Raw genomic sequence first — 20,871 nt, 5'->3', positions numbered from 1 at the left:
AAAAAACTTCCTTTAACCGCAGTCCTTATTTCAGGCATTTAACCAAAATCCAATTTAAAAAATCCATCATCTTTGGGGAGTTTAAAAATGCTAGCTTGTTTCTAGGTTTTCGGACTCAATATTTTAGATACACTCTAAAAAAATAAATGTTTCAGAAAGGAATTGTTTGCAGCAATGCCAGAGAAGGGCCATTTTCGGTTTCCCAAAGAACCTTTCAGTTAACAGTTCTTAAAAGAAATATTTTTTTCTTAGTTTTAACCTTTTCACCATTAAGATCTTTTATGGAATGGAAAGATTCTGTGAATGGTAAAGATTCTTCACGAAACTGTAGATGCCAACAAAGCACCTTTATTTCTGATAGTCCTGCTGAAAAATAACAATAGAAACCATTCCAAATATTCTAATAGTTTCCACTGCATATACTATTACAAACCATCAACTTTTAACCATTAAAACCAATTAAAATCAAAACCAATCAAAAGGCACCATTACAGTCTCTTTATTTTCAGCAGGAAGTGTAAGTTTGGAGCACTCTTCAGAATGAAGAATTTTCATTTTTGGGTGAGCTACTCTTTTAAATTGAGCTTGAGTTTAGTATTTCAGTGCACTCTTTAGCAATTATAAGTGCATTTCTAAGCTAGCAAGCATTTTGTATTGTCTAGTTATGGCTGAGACATTTTGCAGAGGTAGTTTAATGGTTTGTGCAAGGCTTGCTGATTTACTTGAGTCTAGTTCTACAGATGCTTGTATTAGATACAAACAAAATACTTCAGAAATCAGAGCTCATCATTATACTATAAATGTTTGCTTTTAGATCTCCATGGGAACAGCATAGGAAATATGTCATTAGAATGCACCTGTTTCGCAGGCTTTCATTAGCTGGAGCTTAGTTTCAAACGCTAAGGGGGTTTAATAATATGCAGACCAGACGATGCTCTGCACAAAGGTGCGAAGGAGACACGTTGAGACTTGCACGGAGGCGTTGAAAATGTCTGCTGCTCCGTCAAGATAACCTTTACATCAAACAGAGTAACAGCTGAAAACTCCCAGAGAGAGAGAATTTAGTATTCTACAGAATTTAAATGTATGCAGAAACATCCTACACATTGCGGGGGGGGGTCGGGGGTTAAATAAATAATGTGGAATAAAGCAGATACCAACTCATAATTAATATCATAAAGACAGTACTTAGTTCCACCTTTAAAGTTAAGCTCACACAAGACACTTCATAACATTGCAACATCCCTCCAAATACAATATATGCTCATAATCAATTACAAAGTTCTTCAAACTGACTGAAAGTGGGAAAAAAATAAAGGTGAGTTTGGAAAAGCTTCACACTGCTTCAATAAAACGAAGTCTAAAATACCCAGGGAAAGCTATACTTCAATGGAAGTTCATGATCTGTTCATGAAATGTGCCATCTCTTCCTCATCATGAGTTGTCATGTTACTAATCTCTAGAGCAGCAGAACATTTACATCACACTACATAGCTCTGACACTCCAAGAGCATACACACAGTCCCAAGTCTTTCAGCCGATGCTATCCTGAGCTGTGAGGTCAAAGAAAACCGAAAAATGTCAAAAATGTCTAAGTCAGTCTCAATTATTTATAAGATCTTGCCAGAATATTACAAAAGCACATTAAGTTATACCATTGAGCATTGCCGCAAAAAGCACCGTGTTGCAGACTACAAGGTACAGATGTTCAAATCAATCAGATAGTGGTAAAACATCTGCTATAATACAATGGAATCACAGCTATTTATACACAGATACTTTTAAAAAGCCATCAATTCACAACCATATAGTATAGTTTCAACATCTACTAGGAGGCGTTCAAGTGCATCAGGTTAACCAGCCAAACCTTGACCTTTTTCTTTTATAGCAGCCAGCAATGTATCAATGCCATAGCTTAAGAGACAGTGTGTAACATAATCTATTGCTTGCCATCACGCACTATCAGTAACAGATGTGTATTTATATGAATATATATAGATGTGATATTTTCTGCCCTATTTTTCTCACCCCACCATATCTAAAAATATATTTTTGTACCTTATTCAATATACAATACTTTATCCTTAACTTCTAAGTGTATTATTGCTGTAGCAATATTGCAGTTCTTTAAACTTATTGTACTTATAGTGTCTCAATGTTATTAAAAAGTCTGGTTGGTGTAAACGATTAACTGAACACTAAAGCATCACGATTGTTTCATTCAATTAAAGGGATAGTTTACACAAAAAATGCAAACTCTGTCATTAATTATTCTCCATCATGTCGTTCCAAATCCGTAAGACCTTTGTTCATCTTCAAAACTCAAATTAAGATATCTTTGATGAAATCCAACAGCTTTCTGACCATGGATATACAGCAATGCAACTGACACGTCTAAGGCTCAGAAAGGTAGTAAGGAATAGTCCATGTGACATCAGTGGTTCAACCGTAATGTTATGAAGCTACAAGAATACTTTTTGTGCACAAAGAGATAAAAAAAAAAACACAATTTCTTAATGAGCGAGTAATTAATGACAGAATTTTCATTTTTGGGTCCACTATCTACGGTGGCCAAGAAGTGCAAAACACAACAACAAATCGCAACACAAAAAACAAATCTGAAAACCAAATAACAAATCCAGAATCAAAATTACAAATTAGAAAACGCAATATCAAATCTAAAAACAAAACGGCAAACGATAAAACTCAACAACTCCGGAAACAAAATAGCAAGTCGGAAACCACAACGACAAACAAGAAAACAAAACGACAAGTCAGAAAACACAACGACAAATCAGTCAAACCGGAAAAGGTAGGTATTTTGTGTGACCGGCGTAGTTGCTGCTGATTGGACGGAACTCCTGTCAATCAAGACATACAGGAAGTACAGTTCTAGAATCACGCCATATGAATGTTCTTCTTGAATGTAGTGCCGAACACACTGATCTATAATAGAGAACATTATATAGACATCTTGTGGTCAAAGGTGGAAAAAGTTGCTTTCGAGTCCCAGATCTCAAAGCGATGTTGGACAGTTTCATCAACTACATCAATTTGTGCTACGAAGCCGTCAGAAAAAAAAAAATAATAAAAAATAAATGTCATTTTACTTGAATTAATCTGTAAATAAACTTTTTTATAAAATTATACAAGTATAAGCATGGTTCATGTATGCATATATGTTCAAAGTAAATTAAGAGTACTGTTGACTAATATTATTATTAAATAGAAGAGCTTGTGAAGCAAGGATGACTACAAAATGAACATGTACAAAACTACACATGTACATATTTATTCGTATTATGATTTATTCTTAACAAAAAGTGAATGGCACTTGATATCTGCGCAAGGGGTTCGCGTTATTTGAATCAGAATATGAAGCAGTCACATGGTTGCGTGCGAAAACGAAGCTTTGGACGTCACAGGTCATGTGGTTATGGCAAAACGAATCAAGCTCCGGTACAGTGCTTCACTGTGAGATGTTTGGTTTTTTTTTTTGGTTTTTTTTATACAAGCTTCAAAGCTTCGGTGTCAAACGTCACATAACTACCGAACACACTCCATTTTCCTCCTACGTAAATATACACAAATCCAGAGCCGTATACAAATCTAACTTCCTGTATGTCTTGATTGACAGGAGTTCCGTCCAATCAGCAGCGACTAAGCCGGTCACACAAAATACCTACCTTTTCCGGTTTGACTGATTTGTCATTGTGTTTTCTGACTTGTTGTTTTGTTTTCTTGTTTGTCGTTGTGGTTTCCGACTTGCTATTTTGCTTCCGGAGTTGTTATTGTGTTTTATGGTTTTCCGTTTTGTTTTTAGATTTGACATTGCGTTTTCTAATTTGTAATTTTGATTCTGGATTTGTTATTTGGTTAGCAGATTTGTTTTTTGTGTTGCGATTTGTTGTTGTGTTTTGCACTGCTCGGCCACCGTAACTATCCCTTTAATTAAACTCCCACATTGAGAATTAGAATTATTGCTCCCCACAAAGATGGCCAAGGCTATTAGAGGTTCAGTAACACCCTAAAGAGAGGTTCCATTCGGAAAAAGGTCAATCAACGAAGTTGAGCACTCGTTCTGTGCATCAGGTGTGGAACCTGGCTTCAAAAAACAGATGCACGAGTGTTGCCAGCATTGCTTTAAAGGTTGCAGAAGTAGAAGGTCAGCATGTCAGTGCTCAGACCATACACCACACACTACACCACACACTGCAACAAGTTGGTTTGCATAGGCGTCATCCCAGAAGGAAGCCTCGTCTGAAACTGGCTCACAAGAAAGCCCACAAACGGTTTGCTGAAGACAACCTGTCTAAGAGTATGAATTACTAGAACCAGGTCTGATGAGACTATAAGATAAACTTGTTTGGCTCAGATGGTGTCCAGCATGTGTGGCGATGCCCTGGTGAGGAGTACCAAAAAAAATTGTGTCTTGCCTACAGTTAAGCATGGTGGTGGTAGCATCATGGTACTAGGGAGCTGCAGTTCATTGAGGGAAACATGGATTTCATTATGTACTATACATTCGGAAGCAGAACATGGTGCTTTTCCTCTAGAAACTAGTCCGAACGACAGTTTTCTAACATGATAACGAATCCTAAAGCACTACCAAGATGACAACTGCCTTGCTGAGGAAGCTGAAGGTTAAGGTGATGGGGTGGTCTGTATGTACTGTATGCAAGTATGTCTTCAGACCTGAACCCTATTAAGCATCTGTGGGGCATCCTCAAACGTGTGTCTAACATCCAGCAGCTCTGTGAGGAGTGGAAGAGAATCCCACCAACAACATGTGCAGCTCTGGTCAATTCCATGCCCAGGGTGATTAAGGCACTGCCAGATAACAATGGTGCTAACACAATATACTGACACTTTGGACAAGTTCACTTAGGGTGTACTCACTTTTATTGCCAGCTATTTTGACAATACTGGCTGTATGTTGAGTAATGTTCAGGGGACAATACATCTAAATTGCTATACAAGCTGCACATTGACTACTCTAAAATATACTGTATTCAAGTTTCATTTCTATAGTATTGTCCCTTGAGAAGATACACTAAAATGGTTGCTGAAATGTGAGGGGTGTACTCACTTTTGTGACATACTGTATGTATATACATGATTGTGTTTTTGAGAAAACAACGGTTATGCGTGGTAAGTGAAAATCTAAAATGAAAAAACTAAAAATGACGGAGTAATTTAAGTTTCTTTAGGGGTTATCAAGAAAATTGCCACAAAATGCTGCCGCGTTTGTCAACCCTAGAGGTTAAAATAAGTTTTGCGTGTTAATGACTGTTAATGACAATGTATTCGGAAAAGCTCAGAATCAATGCAGAATCATTTCTCGAATTTGCAATGCACCGGTTTATTTTCCCAGCCCTAGTTTTCAGGATTCTTGACAAGGTCAAAATAACAATCTATTTGAAATGCAGTTATACAAAGAAATATCTTTACTCTCACTTTATGCATCCTTGCTGAATAAAAGTATTAATTTATATACACTTCCCATTTTGAAAAACTACGCATGCACATGCATAAATTTACCCATGAATAAGATGACAGAATGTAGATTGTGTAAATCATCACTTGCCTTATCACATCGAGCCGTTAGAAAATTAACCGAAGAGGTGGAGGGCAGCAGAGTTCTTGCTTTTCCTCATCAGTGGAAACGATTCCCATGTCCGCCATTGAGTGAAGGGCAGTGGAGATGAGAAGGCAGATTATGCTAAAAAATAAAGGAGAGGAGAGATTGTTTGCAGCTTAAAGGGTACGCTTCATTTCTCTTCATTTACTCTGAATTACCCTGGAGTCCCTCGGGAGGCTTGTCTTGCCCAGTGCCCTTCAGTTCATTCTACAGAGCCTTGAGAAGTTCACACTTACTTTACCTTATAGGAAACCGAAGACCCGCTACGGGTAGAGGTTATATAAAGTTAAACGAATTTCATCTCCACAACGGCTGTTAACCTGTGGAAGATAATAGAGGGATTGTGAGGGTGAATATGGTGGTTCAAATATGTATTATTTGAACTGGCAATCATTGTAAACTGCATATATTAATGTTTCATAACCTGGGATATAATTGCACTTTTTAAACTAAATTCTCCTTGAATATTGTTAAAGCCGGTTCTAATATTTATCTAAAATGTATAACTTCCTGGTGGCTTATTTACAGAACTCGTATATCTTTTTTTTCTAAGTCAGAAGTGCTGCCATCAACTGTGTGACATCTTAAATGCATCTCTTTGATGTGATGTGCCTTTGATCTCCTCTCTGCTTTCTTCTTTGAATTGTAGGATATTCACTTTTGATTAGACGCAATACACGAGTTTTATCAAGAGTGTATATGGATTGAAAGGTCAGACAGTTGCATATTTATAGTCTCAATCATTGTAATTCAATGCTTACTTATTCATAGCCTCTTCTAAAGATACTGTCACCGCAAGCTGTCAGCCAAACCAAGCTTCTTCATTAGCAGATCCTACTGCGTTCTCCATCTGTACATCTAATCTTGAATCAGTTCACACTTGAAAATCAGTACCGATGCAGTTCTATGAGCAGTTTTTGTATACAATATGCGTCAGACGATTAGTGAAAGAGAGCGGTCTGTGGGTGTAACTATATCCAACTGGTGAAAAGTGGGCAGTTTAAAAAGCAATATAAACAAAAGATAGACATATAATAAAGGCATGAAACGGGCCTTTCATGTGTCATCAGATGTTATCTACTTCATTTCCTCACTTCTGTTTCTGTAATATTGAAGTGAATTGAACTCCAGCATGGAGTGGATGTCTCATGGCATTTCTCCCACACAGAGAAATCGCCCTCTACTCAAGCTCCACAGCGGGAGATCAGTAGGTCAGACCTGTTTTAATGAGACACACAGACAGCATGCGTGAGAAAAAGAAAGACAGCGACAGTGTATTAGAAAGTCGTGTTCACATCCTTGCCGCTCTTTACTCTGGAAGGATCAAACAAACATGTCCTTCAGATATTTACTCAGTCTGAAGCTCATGTATTCTCATCACACAAACACGCCGAGTACTCCCCTGGTGCATCAATATGTCATGGTGATTTCAATTCACTCTTGGCATGAAGGAACTCTCAATATCACCCCAAAGATCTGTCAGCACCTTTTCGACACCAGCCAAACAAAGTGGACCATCGTGATCTGAACCAGGAAAAAGTTCTTATGCTCTAAAACAGAAATAACGGGTTTGCACTTATGTCAAGATTTGCTCATTTACTCGCATGCGCAGCCATGTAAACAACAGAACTGACTGGTTAATATACTACTGAATACATTGTTCTGCTAATTTACGCTGCCTAAACCATGAAAAAAACGTGCTGAAGCTGCTAAATTATATAGAGAAGGACTTAGCAAGCAGGAAAGGGCACAATATTTGACAAACTAAAGTTAATAGTTGGTAAAGATACATACGAGCAGTATTAATTAAAATATTAGCCTAATATTTCACCTACCTAACTGGAGATGATAAGAACAAATACAATTGTTGTTAAGATTCTTTCCCTGGCAATCCTGGTTCAGTTTGGCCAACCACAAATGCACTTGGCTCCTCAGACAGTTTTTTACACTCTTCTCCTTGATTTGTTGTAACTTTTGGCAGTCTACAGTACTCCAAATGTTTTTGTTTTTGTTTTTTTCTGGTCTGACTGATTACTACAGCCCAAACATGACAATAATTGATCATTTTCAGCAGCAATAATCAGCAAAATATGCAAGTTTTGTTCTGTTCAGTGTTCAGTTTTGTTGCATTTCATTTATTCTTCTTGTGATGACATATAGATGTATTAAATCAGTTTATTTAGGGTGTTATTAAAAGTCTGACAAATATGTTTTATGATTGATTGCCCTTTAAATATTAGGAGACAATCAAATGTAGGCTAACAGTCATTTATAATTGTCACAAGGGTCTTTGCCACTATGAAAATGCTTTGACTTGCCTGACATCCTCGTGAATGTGATCCAGCTTCACTTAAACAACTGATCTCAGCAAACACAAGGAAAATTCACTGGTAAATGACAACGCTCTTTTTAGACACAGGCCATAAATAATATAAATCGCATACACAGTTGTATTAATCATACCCTGAATGAATTTTTATGTTTTTTGCTTAAAAAATGTGGCTACAAGATGAGACTCGACGAGTTAGGATCGCCAAAATGCTCTGGTTGTTTCAGAATACCACGACGTTTCTCTCAAGTTTAGCAAACCTAAGTGAACCGAACCCGTTGCTTCCCGGACACCGTATTTCACCGCCATATTCAACTTGGTATCTAAAGGCGCTTCCGCTTCCAAGGCCTCAGTGGATACATTAACGCATGTCATACAGGTATCGCCATTGATAGAGGTATTGCTGTTTTATCAATTTTGCATTTTTAGACATTAGTAGCCTACTTCGAAGTTGTTCTTTTTCCATTTAAATAGTGAGGAGCTATGCGTATTCTCGGACACTGTGAAAGAAGATAACGAATCTGAGGCATGTTACCTAAATTCAAATTAGGCACGTTATTTTTGATGTCACGACATCAAATATAACAATCTCCTCTTTATAAGGGTTCATCTTCCTAAATATAAAATGCATACACTACCAGCAAACGTTTTTGAACAGTAATTTTTTTTTTTAAAGAAGTCTCTTCTGCTCACCAAGCCTGCATTTATTTGATCCAAAGTACTGCAAAAACAGTAAAAAAAAAAAGAATGAATCTGAAGTATTTTTACTATTTAAAATAACTGTTTTCTATTTGAATATAATGTAAAATGTAATTTATTCCTGTGATCAAAGCAAAATGTTCAGCATCATTACTCCAGACTTCAGTGTCACACGATCCTTCAGAAATCATTCTAATATGATTTGCTGTTGAAGAAACATTTGTATTATCATTATCAATATTTAAAATACTTAAAATATTAAAGTATTTTTTTTTTTTCAGGATTCTTTGACGAATAGAAATATCTAAACATTAGCATTTATCTAAAAATATAAGGGTTTTGTAACATCATACACTCACTATACCATTCAAAACTTTTGAGTCAATATATATATATATTTTTATTTTGGGAAAGAAATTATGACTTTTATTTAGCAAGGATGCTTTAAATTCATCAAAAGGGATGGTAAAGACATTTATAATGTTACAAAAGATTTCTATTTCAGGTGAATGCCGTTCTGAACTTTTTATTTAAAAAAAAAACCTGAAAAAATTCCACTCAACTGTTTTCAACATAATAAAATATTAATAAAAGTTTTTTGAGCTACAAATCAGAATATTAGAACGGGTTCTGAAGAGTCATGTGACTGGAGTAATGTTGTTAATAATGCAGCTTTGAAATCAACACGAACAAATAACATTTTAAAATATATTCAAATAGAAAACAGTTGTTTTTAATAGTAAAAAATATTTTAAAATTGTATTGTTTTTGCTGTACTTTGGATCAAATAAATGCAGGCTTGGTGAGCAACAAACTTCTTAAAAAAAACATTAAAAATCTTACTGTTCAAAAACTTTTGAGGCAAAAAAGAGGCAAAAAATAACGTTTTGAATAAAATAATTGTAATTAATCAGTCTGTATAAAGTATTTTATTTATTTTTTATTAACATTTCTACACCGCTTTTTTTTTCTAAACTTTAAAACGAACTTCCTAAAGCCCTCCCTTGAGGCTCCTTGGTTTGAAAAACTCTTTTAGGTTTTCTAACTTAACAAGAAAAAAAATGCTCAGCTAGACAATTTTTTTTTTTTTTTTTTTTGGAGCTCTCCGTGGTCCTGAAGTCGAGAGCGCGCCACTTGTATCCTCAAGCGCATAGTATCCAGAGAGCGAGTGAGTGAGATCAGCACTGACCGAAAGAGAGAGAGAGTGAGCGAGCATCAGAAAGAGAGTGCGCGCTCAAGTGTTGGATCAGTCCTTCAGAGGGATCTGAGGAAACGGCGGGAGGCGCGCGCTCATTCGCAGCTGCACCTCATTGTGGTGGGAGTCAACGCGCTACCTTGACGAGACTTAACGCTTTTCCTCTAACGGTTTTAACGGGCGGAGGTACCTCGGGAAGTGTGCAGCGGAGTACTTTTCCAAACATGAGATTCCACAACAGCATCGGAATGTTCCTTCTCACGACGTTGAGCGCGTTAACTTCGGTTTTATCGGCGAGTAACTGTAAGTTATATTCGTTTATTCTGTGAAATACAACTGTTAAATAATATGCTGTTGACTCAAACCTCATTCAAACAAGAGCTTTGAGGAAATCAAATCAGGCTGTTAACGGAATAGATTAGAAAAGCCAGGCAATACGAAAACTGCAATATCTTTATTTATTAAGTATTAATGAATTATCATTCTTTGTATCTGCTATATGTCTTCTATAGCAGTAGATAACTTCATTGTGCCATTTTGACTCTAGTTTTGACGTTAAAGTTCCCTCTTCGCTTTTAAAATATGCTAACTTTAAATGTAGAGTGTGACTAAGGCCATATTAGTTATACTAAATGTTATCACAGCTGGTCTAAGCTCACACAGAAATGTTGTGATCAAAATTAGACAGACAAGAGTAGGTTCTTTAATAAAGATACATAAATTAGCCTATCACGTTAAAAGAATAAAAAAGAAACTACTCTTTTGCATTGCATTTCATCTGTTTGGAAGCAAGCGTGAGAGATGGGAGGAGTACTACAGTAAAAAAAAAAAAATACATGCAGGCGATCCTTGCAAAGATCTGCCGCGATCAAACAGCCTCAGATACTCGTACGAAAGGATGCAGTGTGTGGGTCAGATGTTGTCTACATCCTCCGAGAATACAGTAGTTAAACCTGATTTCACCTACACTGGTGAGCAAACTGGTGCATACTAGGAAAATCGCTTGTAAACGTGCAAACAAAGTCATAATATAATGTTCAAATGCAGGGAAATGTGTATGTGAGGTTTAGAAGTAGGGACAGAAAATGTTATCAGCTCAGTATGTGGTGAAAACTATATTACAAGATGTGTACAGGTTTTGCTACCCTTGTGTATTTAAATCCACTCACTAATATAAAGCTGTCAAAACCCTAATTTGTATTTTTTGAGATTGTCCTCACTTGGAAAGACTAATAAATTTGCTAGACATCTTTTGTTTTAAACTTACTAATATCCACAGGTTTAAGTTTAAGGTTTAGACTTAGTGTTTATGTTTAGCAAATGTCTTCAGCTATTGAGTTTATGAGAAGTCCTCAGTAATAGAGTGAAACCAACGTGTGTTTCTGGGTACGTTGAAGGAATATTGAAGGTGCTGTAGGGCAGTACACTCTTAAAATTAAAGGCGCTTCACAATGCCATTGTCTGAATGGTTCCATATAGAACCTTCAACATCTGAAGAGCCTTGTTTCACGGATTTGTGGCGAAAGAAGGTTCTTCAGATTATAAAAAGGTAAGAAAGAGATGGTTCTCTAAAGAACCTTTGACTGAATGGTTCTTTGTGGAACCAAAAATGGTTCTTCTATGGCATCGCTGTGAAGAACCTTTTAAAGCACCTTTATTTTTAAGAGAGGTGTGTTTGATTAGTGTGTGAGTGTTTTGAAGGTTGCTGTAGTCTGGGAATATGATTTGGTTTTGGTGAGTGAGAGTTTTGGAGTGCACTAAAGTAGAGATTTTTTAACTTTCTACATTCAAACTACCACCAATTATTTTGATTCCCTTGTGTGGGACTGTCTGCTTAAAGTATAAAAGCTACTGGAAATATTTTTATGTACAGACCCATTTAGACTGTGTGAGTAAGGCAAGATATTGTTAGCAAAATTAAATGAGTCACTTAAAAAGAAAGATGAAAAAGAAAGAAAAAGAAAATATCTCAAAGATACCATAGTGAACTGTTAGATGTGCATGGGTTGGACTAAATGATGTTAACATCCATTTTTATAGGGATTAATATTAATATTTGTGATTTTCTTTTATTTATGTCTTTATTGGCTATATTCTCTCAGTTAAAAACAACCCAGCACTAGGTAAAATATGCATAAATCCAGCAACTGGGTGGTTTGACCATCCTTCAGGGTAGTTTTATTTAACTCAGCTATTGCTTAAAATACTATATTTCTTGCTTAAAATGAACACAAAAAGGGTGGAAATGAGCATTTATTCATATATTTTTTCAAATAAATAAGCATTTATTAATAAGGTAAATAAATAATAAATATATGAAGAGTTCTTTTGCAAAAACAGATTTTTTTTTTTTTTTTTTTTTTTTTTTTAAATCATGTTTTTTCATTGTGCATCCCAGTTAATCTCCATTTAATCAAACTGCAGTTGGGTTATTTTTGTGTTAAAAATAACTAAAAAAAAAATACAGCTAACACAATAAAACAGAATGAAAATGTGATAACATTATCTGTTTTCGCACAACTATATACATATATTATTTAATTACTTAGTAATAAATGTTCACCTTTGGATTTTTGCTGACGCCTCTAGTAATTGTATGTCTGATTTAAAATTTGTAATTTATTTTTGGTTCATTTTAAGCCAGCTATATAGTAATTTTTTAACAATGGTTTCTGGGTTTGTCCATATTTCACCCAGCGCTGGGTTGTATTTTACCCAGCAATTTCTAGAGTGCAGGTTGTACAGTATGTAAGTGTAGTAAAAGCTGTTTTTAGCAGTGTTTAGTGCAAGCCCTAGGTGAAATGGGTGACTTGTCAGACTTCCAAAAAGGGCAAATCATGAAAGCCCATTTAGCAGGAGCATCTGTTACCTTAACAGCCCAATTGTTTGGTGTTTAAAGAACAACAGTCTTTACGATTATGTGTAGACAAAGCTTGGCAGGACTTCATCAGTTAAGAATAATAGTGGATGAAAACTGAAAGTGAGTGATAGGAGTCAAGAAGGATTCTGTAAGGAAAAGAATTCTGTCCAAACAAAGGAACTGACAAATAACAGACAGCAAACCACAATATTAAAGTATTAATTTCTATAATTTCATTTGCAAAAAATAAATAAATCCTGACTCCATACTTTTAAATGGTATAGTGTGTAATGTTACAAAAGCTTTGATAAAATATTGATAATAGTAATAATAAAAATGTTTCTTGAACAGCAAATCATAATATTAGAATGATTTCTGAAGGATCATGTGAAATTGAAGACTGGAATAATGCTGCTGGAAATGTAGCTTTGATCACAGGAATAAACTACATTCTGAAATATATTCAAATAGAAAACGGTTATTTTGAAAAGTACAAATATTTCAAAATTGTACTGGTTTTGCTGTACTTTGGATCAAATAAATGCAGGCTTGGTGAGCAGATGAGACTTCTTTAAAAAATATTACTGTTCAAAAACTTTTGACTGGTATTGTATTTACAGTATATTTTCTGAAATGTCCATGCTTCCTGGAAGTAGGTGTAGGAAGTTGACAGCCTCATGTGAAAGGAAGGAAGTTGATGCCCCCCACCTTGCATGTCATTGAGACATAAAACATGGATGACATCTAGAAAAATACTTACAAAAGGAAAATTACAACAATAAACTGCAGCAGCTATAGTTGCCCGTGGTCTTAAATGGGTTTAATGAAATAGAATAAAATAATGATTTCCCACCATTCTTTAGAAAGCAGAATAAAACTTTTAAAGCTTTGGTAAAATTTTACATTTATTGAATTACACTTAAAGAGTTGTCATGTTTATCAAGTCAAGTCAAGTGACGCAAAAACAGTAAAACTTTGAAATATTTTTACTATTTAAAATAACCATTTTCTATTTGAATATATTTTAAAATGTAATTTATTCCTGTGATTTCAAAGCTGAATTTTTAGCGTCATTACAACAGTCACATTTACTTCAGAAATCATTCTAATATTCAGATTTGCTGCTCAAAAACATTTATTATTATTATTACGTTGAAAACAACTGAGTAGAGTTTTGGTAGGTTTCTTTGATGAATAGAAAGTTAAGAAAAACAGCGTTTATCTGAAATGGAAATCTTTTTGTAACATTTTTATCACTTATGATTAAGCATCCTTGTTAAATAAAAGTATTACTTTCTATAACTTCCTTTCCAAAAAAACTATAATAACTAAGTAAAATAGCTTTTTATTTCAGATAAATGATGAATTTTGGATTTTTCTTTGTCAAAGAATTCTAAAATAATGTACTCAACTGTTTTAAATATTGATGGTAATAATAATAATAATTAAATTATAATATGTGACCCTGGACCACAAAACCAGTCTTAAGTCGCTGGCGTATATTTGTAGTAATAGCCAAAAATACTTTGTATGGGTCAAAATTATTGATTTTTCTTTTATGCCAAAAATCATTAGGAAATTATGTAAAGATCATGTTCCATGAAGATTTTTTTGTAAAATACCTACTGTAAATATATCAAAATGTAATTTTTGATTAGTAATATGCATTGTTAAGAACTTAATTTGGACAACTTTAAAGGTGATTTTTCAGTATTTTGATTTTTTTGCACCCTCAGATTCCAGATTTTCAAATAGATGTATCTCGGCCAAATATTGTCCTATCCTAACAAACCATACATCAATAGAAAGCTTATTTATTGAGCTTTCATATGATGCATACACCCCAGTTTTGTAAAATTTAACCTTATGACTGGTTTTGTGGTCCAGGGTCACATATTAAAATGATTTCTGAAGGATAATGTAACACTAAAAACTAGAGTAATGTTGCTTTGAAATCACAGGAATAAATTACATTTTTAAAATATATTCAAATGAAAAAACAGTTATTTTAAATAGTAAAAATATTTCAAAATTGTACTGTTTTTGCTGTACTTTAAAACAAATAAATGCAGGCTTGGTGAGCAGAAGAGACTTTAAAAAACATTCAAAATCTTACAGTTCAAAAAGTTTTGACTGGTATTGTATTTACAGCATATTTTTCTGAAATGTTTCCCTGGGCTCTGGAGGACCTAAGTTCCAGAACCTCTGAAATTAACTGTGCAAGTGTGTTGGGGTGCATTACATGAATTAGTCAGACTGGAGAGTGTTTTTGGGTTGAGTCGAGCGTATGAGTGTGATGTTTGGAGTAGTGCATGAGTGTGACAAAGTTTGCGAGTGTTTTGTTGGAGGAAAGTGGAAGGCTGCTGTCGACGAGCAATCAGCACCGCCCATGTCAGGCAGAGGTGCTGCAGCTTCTGTAAGACAGAGAAGTGGCGTTTAACTCACTCCCCGCTGAGAACAAAAGCCCTCTGCGGTTTTCAATCTGTCTCTCACAGACTTCAGCGCCCACGAACAGGTGTGTGAATGATTGAACTCGTGGACCCTTGCCAGGAGAAAATAACTTTCCTTTAAATAAGTTACGCTTTGGAAAAAGCACTCTGAAATAGACAGCAACTGTGAGATCATGGCTATATGAAGAATCAGACAAACCCCTGGAGTAAAAGCAGATGATTATACAGGGAGAATGCTTTTAACAAAACTTTAGACTCGAAATGGCAGGCAGAAATGGGTTTTAGTCATTTTTATACTCGTAAATGAAGCCGCAATTATTATAAGCAGCGCTTTCGCTTTGTAATGTGACGTGTTTTTTGCATCATACTACAGAAAAGCAAATTGCAGTGAGGTTTCTTTTCAGTGAGGCATTTGGTGTACATGTATGTTATCGTTACACTGGTCGAGTTGTTTATTTCCCTGCACAGAATGTTCTTCCATATTGTGCACATACCAATTTCTTTAAGAAACAGAAAACATGCTTACATAGGCTTACAGCGGTTGATGTAGATTAGAGAATTTAGGCAGCCAAGTCAGCCTGAATTATGCTCTGTCTGTGTGCTTCTGAGTCATGTGTTTACAATCTTTTCTACCGAGTGTTACGTGGGTCTTGTGGGTGTTTATTTATGATGCTGTTTTTCTGTTGGTTTTCTCTACATTCATGAAATGCTGGAGGGACGTCTTGCGATATTTATAATCAGTTTTGGGCGTCACTCCAAATAGCGAAGCTAGATTTTAAATCATGTAGCTTTTCAGCGGTGAAGCTATTTTATTGATTAGTAGCGAGGCAGAGCTGACAAACTTTACAGCATTACATTTTTCTGACAGTATTTAGGCGATCAAGTCTTGTTTTTCTGTGGGCTGCTTAGAATCAGGCCTGATTCATGAACATCTTCTTAAGGATGAAATTCTTTGGAATTTCTTTAGATAGGACTGTTCAAAAGTGCAGTTCTTGAAATAATCTTTCGAATATTTCTTAGAATATTTTCTTAAGAGCATATATACAGTGCTACCAGTCAAAAGGTTTTGAACAGTAAGATTTTTTTTGCTCACCAAGCCTTCATGCTTTTTTGTCCAAGGTTCAGAAAAACAGTAAAATTCTGAAATATTTTTACTATTTTAAATAACTGTTTTCTATTTAAATATATTTAAAAATGTAATTTATTCCTTTGATTTCAAAGCTGAATTTTTAGCATCATTACTCCAGTCACGTGATCGTTTTGCTGCTCAAAAAACATTTATTTTTATTATGTTGAAAACAGCTGGGTAGAATTGTTTTAGAAAGTTCAGAAGAACAGCATTTATCTGAAAATGAAATATTTTGTAACATTATAAATGTCTTTAATCTTCACTTTTGATCAATTTAAAGCATCCTTGCTAAATAAAAGTGTTAATTTATATAATTTTAAAAATTAAAAAAAAAAATTATATTGACTTCAAGATTTTGAATGCTATAGTGTTTAATGTTAAAAAGCTTTTTATTTGAGGTAAATGCTAATCTTTGGATTAAAAAAAAATACTCAACCGTTTTAAATATTAAAAAAATAATAGTAATAAATAATATGTTTCTTGAACAGCAAATCAGCATATTAAAATGATTTCTGAAGGATCATGTGACGCTGAAGACTTGAGTAATGATGCTTAAAATAAAATTTAGCTTGGATCACAGGAATAAATTACTTTTTAAAATATATTCAATTAATTTCTTTAGATAAATTCTAAGTTCATTATACTGTTCAGATGTGCAGTTCTTGAAATAATCTTTAGAATATTTTCTTAAGAGCATATATACACTACTACCAGTCAAAAACTGAACTAAACAGTGAGATTTTTTATTGTTTTTTTTAAGTCTCTTCTGCTCACCAAGCCTGCATTTATTTGATCTAAAGTTCAGCAAAACAGTAAAATTCTGAAATATTTGTATTATTTAAAATAACTGTTTTCTATTTAAATATATTTTAAAATTTAATTTATTTCTGTGATTTCAAAGCTGATTTTTCAGCATCATTACTTCAGTCACATGATCCTTCAGAAATCATTCTAATATTTTGTTTTGCTGCTCAAAAAAACATTTATTTTTATTATGTTGAAAACAGCTGGGTAGATTTTTTTTTTTCGGGTTTCTTTGATGAATAGAAAGTTCAGAAGAACAGCATTTATCTGAAATTGAAATCTTTTGTAACATTATAAATCATCATTTTTGATCAATTTAAAGCATTCTTGCTAAACAAAAGTGTTTAATAATTTTATTTTAAAAAGTTATACTGACTTCAAGCTTTTGAATGCTGTAGTGTTTAATGTTAAAAAGCTTTTTATTTAAGATAAATGCTAATCTTTGGATCGTCTTATTCATCAAAGAATTCTAAAAAAAACATGTTTTAAATATTAAAAATAATAGTAATAAATAATATGTTTCTTAAACAGCAAATCAGCATATTAGAATGATTTCTGAAGGATCATGCAACACTGAAGACTGGCGTAATGATGCTTAGAATTTAGCTTAGATCACAGGAATACATTATATTTTAAAATATATTCAAATAGAAAACAGTTATTTTAAATAGTAAAACTATTTCACTGTTTTACTGTTTTTGCTGTACTTTGCAACAAATAAATGCAGGCTTGGTGAGCAGAAGAGCTTTTTTTAATATTTTGACTGATCATTTATATTTTATAAATTATAAAAACACATCAAGGCCATCTTTTTTGCACTGACTTATGCTAAATATGTAGATAGTATTATGTTGTAATGCAAAATTAACCCAATAAATTAATTACATCTTTCTTTTGTGGCTTAAAGGCAAGCTTGAGGTTATCCAGTTATTTAAGATTATTTTTAAGAATTTGAATTCTTTGAATAATTTGAGAAGTTTTAAGAACATTCCTTTTTTCTTAGGAATTTCTTTTCTGGGTGGGATACACATTATTCTTAACTTATTTTATTAAGTTAAAAAATAAGAAGAAAAGGAAAAAAAAACAGTTACATAGACTTTTGTTCATAAGAATATTTGTGAATCCAGTCCTGCTGATGCCTGGTTCATGAATCACTCTTTTGAGTCAGGTCTTTTCATAGAATCGCTCAGGAAAATTGGTCTGTGTTTCAGTGTGAGTCAAGAGAGTGTACTCACACACTGAATCATCTGGAGTGGTTTCTCACTTAGTAAAACTTCAGCATAAAATATACGAGCATATGTTATAAAGTGATGAAGACAACAGACAAAGCCAGCAATGAATCCTTAGAGACAGGACAGAGGTGATACTCTCCTAATCCCCCATAAGGTATTCAATTAAAAAATGGCTTTCACCCTTAATTCCAAGGCCTATGTTTTATCCTCCAACAGATCCAGCTCTATGTGCAGGAGTGCCTATATAAGAAAAGCTCAAGAACAGGCATTTGATTCAAATCAGAACAGAGCTGTCAAATTAGGAAAGACGTAATCTCTGTGGACTTTTATGTTAAATGTAAATTAAATGAATATACAAAGCACTGAAGGTTTGAAATGGCAGCAGCAGATGGCTATAAATAATCACAAAATGCCCTGTGTACGAATTCATTCGTTTGGGAGTGACACTGATGTCTAAAATAATCAAAATTCAGCTTGCCAAGAGATCAGTGTGATTGTTTTCTGCTGACCCTAAAGCTGTGGGTTCAATCAGCGTTGTCTGCAGGACGGCCCAGACGTTGTTCAAATCCACAAGAAATTACTAAATCTCAGGATGCAAAAAAAAATGCAATGCAATGACTTTGATTTGACTGCAAATTATATTAGTATTATTAATTATTTTGTGTGCATTGTTTTAAAATTGGTTAAAATTTGCTAGACTGCAAGTAACGCATTATATTAAACATGAAGTTTGAAAAGTAGAAAGACTTCAATTGCATTGTTTAATTTAGAACTTGAGTCTTGAATCTTGAGATTGCAAACTCCACTAGTTTTCATCACTAGTGCAAACTCATCTCATGTTTCAACAGTGTGCGTCATTTAAAATGTGTAGAGCTCAGCTTCCGGATATTAAGAGTTAAGCATGCATCACGCAGTATGTAAGGCAGGCATGCTAAGTAGGGCTCCCTCCCGCTTGATGGCTGGATTAGCTCTTGATTTTAGAGGAAGTAGCTCAGCCCACAAACTGCAGCTGACAGGCTTGCCTCATTCTGTTAAAATGTCAGGATTACTCAAAATTGTGTCAGCAAATTTTCTAAAACTTTGACGCCTAATAATGCACTAATGATAAAAGCACGGCTGAAAATGAACTTTGTATAATTAGATCATCAGGTAAACATGCATGCGAAGGTGAAAACGATTTGTGCGTGCATGCATTTTGTGGCCTACATTACATGAATAGAGTCAGGGTAAACTGCCCGCTATTTGCTCATTATAAGTTGGCAGTGTTTACATATTACAGGTTATTTATTTTCTCCAAACATCCGAGACGGGTACAAGAATCTTGGTTTTCTAAATAAACTCTACCTTCACAGTCGCTTAAATTGCTCTTCACTGTCACTAACGTCAGAGCCGCATATATATAGTCTGTGTTGTCCTAATAGCCACAGAGTGTTTGTGAACTTTCAGGGGATCACTGAAGCAAGGTGGGCTTACTGACTGCATAAAGAGATGCGTCTGGTGTCTTTAAAAAAAAAAGGTTACAGCACTGTTTTTTTTTGGGGGGGGGGGGGGAAATGTTCACTGTTTTGCCGCATCTCAGAGATTCTTATAATATCTCTTTTTTATTATTTAGCATATTGCTGGGCCTATGCCGTTCTTAGTTGTATTATGCAAATGTAAAGTCCCCATGAAATCAAAATGGACGTTTTTTAGCATGAATATGTTAGCCTTAAGGTTATCTATAAGCTAGTGTGCTTCAAAACAATGACAAAATTTGCATTTACAAGATATAAGCATTTAAAACGTCCAGTCTCTGATGTCTGCCAATATGGATTTCGATGGCATCGCTCTGCACTTCAGCTTCTCGTTAAACTTTCTGTCCAGTCAAATGCTCTCTAGCATTCAAAGTGTCCCGCCCCCTTCACTATAAATAGACGGTCGAAGCTGCGGCTAAAATCAGTCACTTGTTCACAGTTTGTATTTTCTGTACGGCATATGGCTTAGATTCGGAAAAGAATCAGACAGTGTAAATATGCTTTCCATTAGGGCAAAAGAAGTCTAGTTGTGTGTTGTATTACGCGAACCACAGCAGCGTGAACATAGTCTGTTCTCCTATCCAGAGATATGATATCTCTGAGTCATAGAGTATAGGACCCATTTGAATTCTCTGCTATTTTATAGCTATATGGATGAAATAATGAGGAGAAATGGTTAGACAAACAGCACTGACGAGTAAAAGAGATAACACACTTTTTAAACGACAAATCCTGAGCATGTTTTTGCTTTAGTAACAGTTTCGTATTGAATCTAAACGGGTTATCTATTAGACTGTGGCTGTCATACACTGTCAAATGCGGCTTTTCACTAAATTTTCTAAAACTTTGACGCCTAATAATGCACTAATTGATAGAGAGGACGGCTGAAAATTTGCTTTGCATGTGAAGAAAACAATTTGTGAGTGCATGCATTTTGTGTTCTACATTACATGAATAGAGTCAATGTAAACTCCTTGCTATTTGCTCGTTATAAGTTGGCAGCGTTTACATATTAAAG

At 34.6% G+C, this 20,871-nt stretch overlaps 1 protein-coding gene across 1 annotated transcript in view; it reads left to right on the top strand.

The window, feature by feature from the left end:
- Window positions 1-9,948: 9,948 nt before the first annotated feature.
- Window positions 9,949-20,871, top strand: part of cntnap5l (contactin associated protein family member 5 like) — a 92,986-nt gene continuing 82,063 nt past the window's right edge. Inside the window, exon 1 of the mRNA XM_073825334.1 lies at window positions 9,949-10,167. Within this exon, the coding sequence (XP_073681435.1) occupies window positions 10,089-10,167 (79 nt within the window). The 5' untranslated portion in view covers window positions 9,949-10,088. The remainder of the gene's footprint in view (window positions 10,168-20,871) is intronic.

The sequence above is a fragment of the Garra rufa genome, chromosome 20 (assembly GCF_049309525.1).
Source record: "Garra rufa chromosome 20, GarRuf1.0, whole genome shotgun sequence".
NCBI lineage: Eukaryota > Metazoa > Chordata > Actinopteri > Cypriniformes > Cyprinidae > Garra > Garra rufa.
Note: the sequence above shows the minus strand (reverse complement) of the source record. Positions and strands in the feature narration are given on the sequence as shown.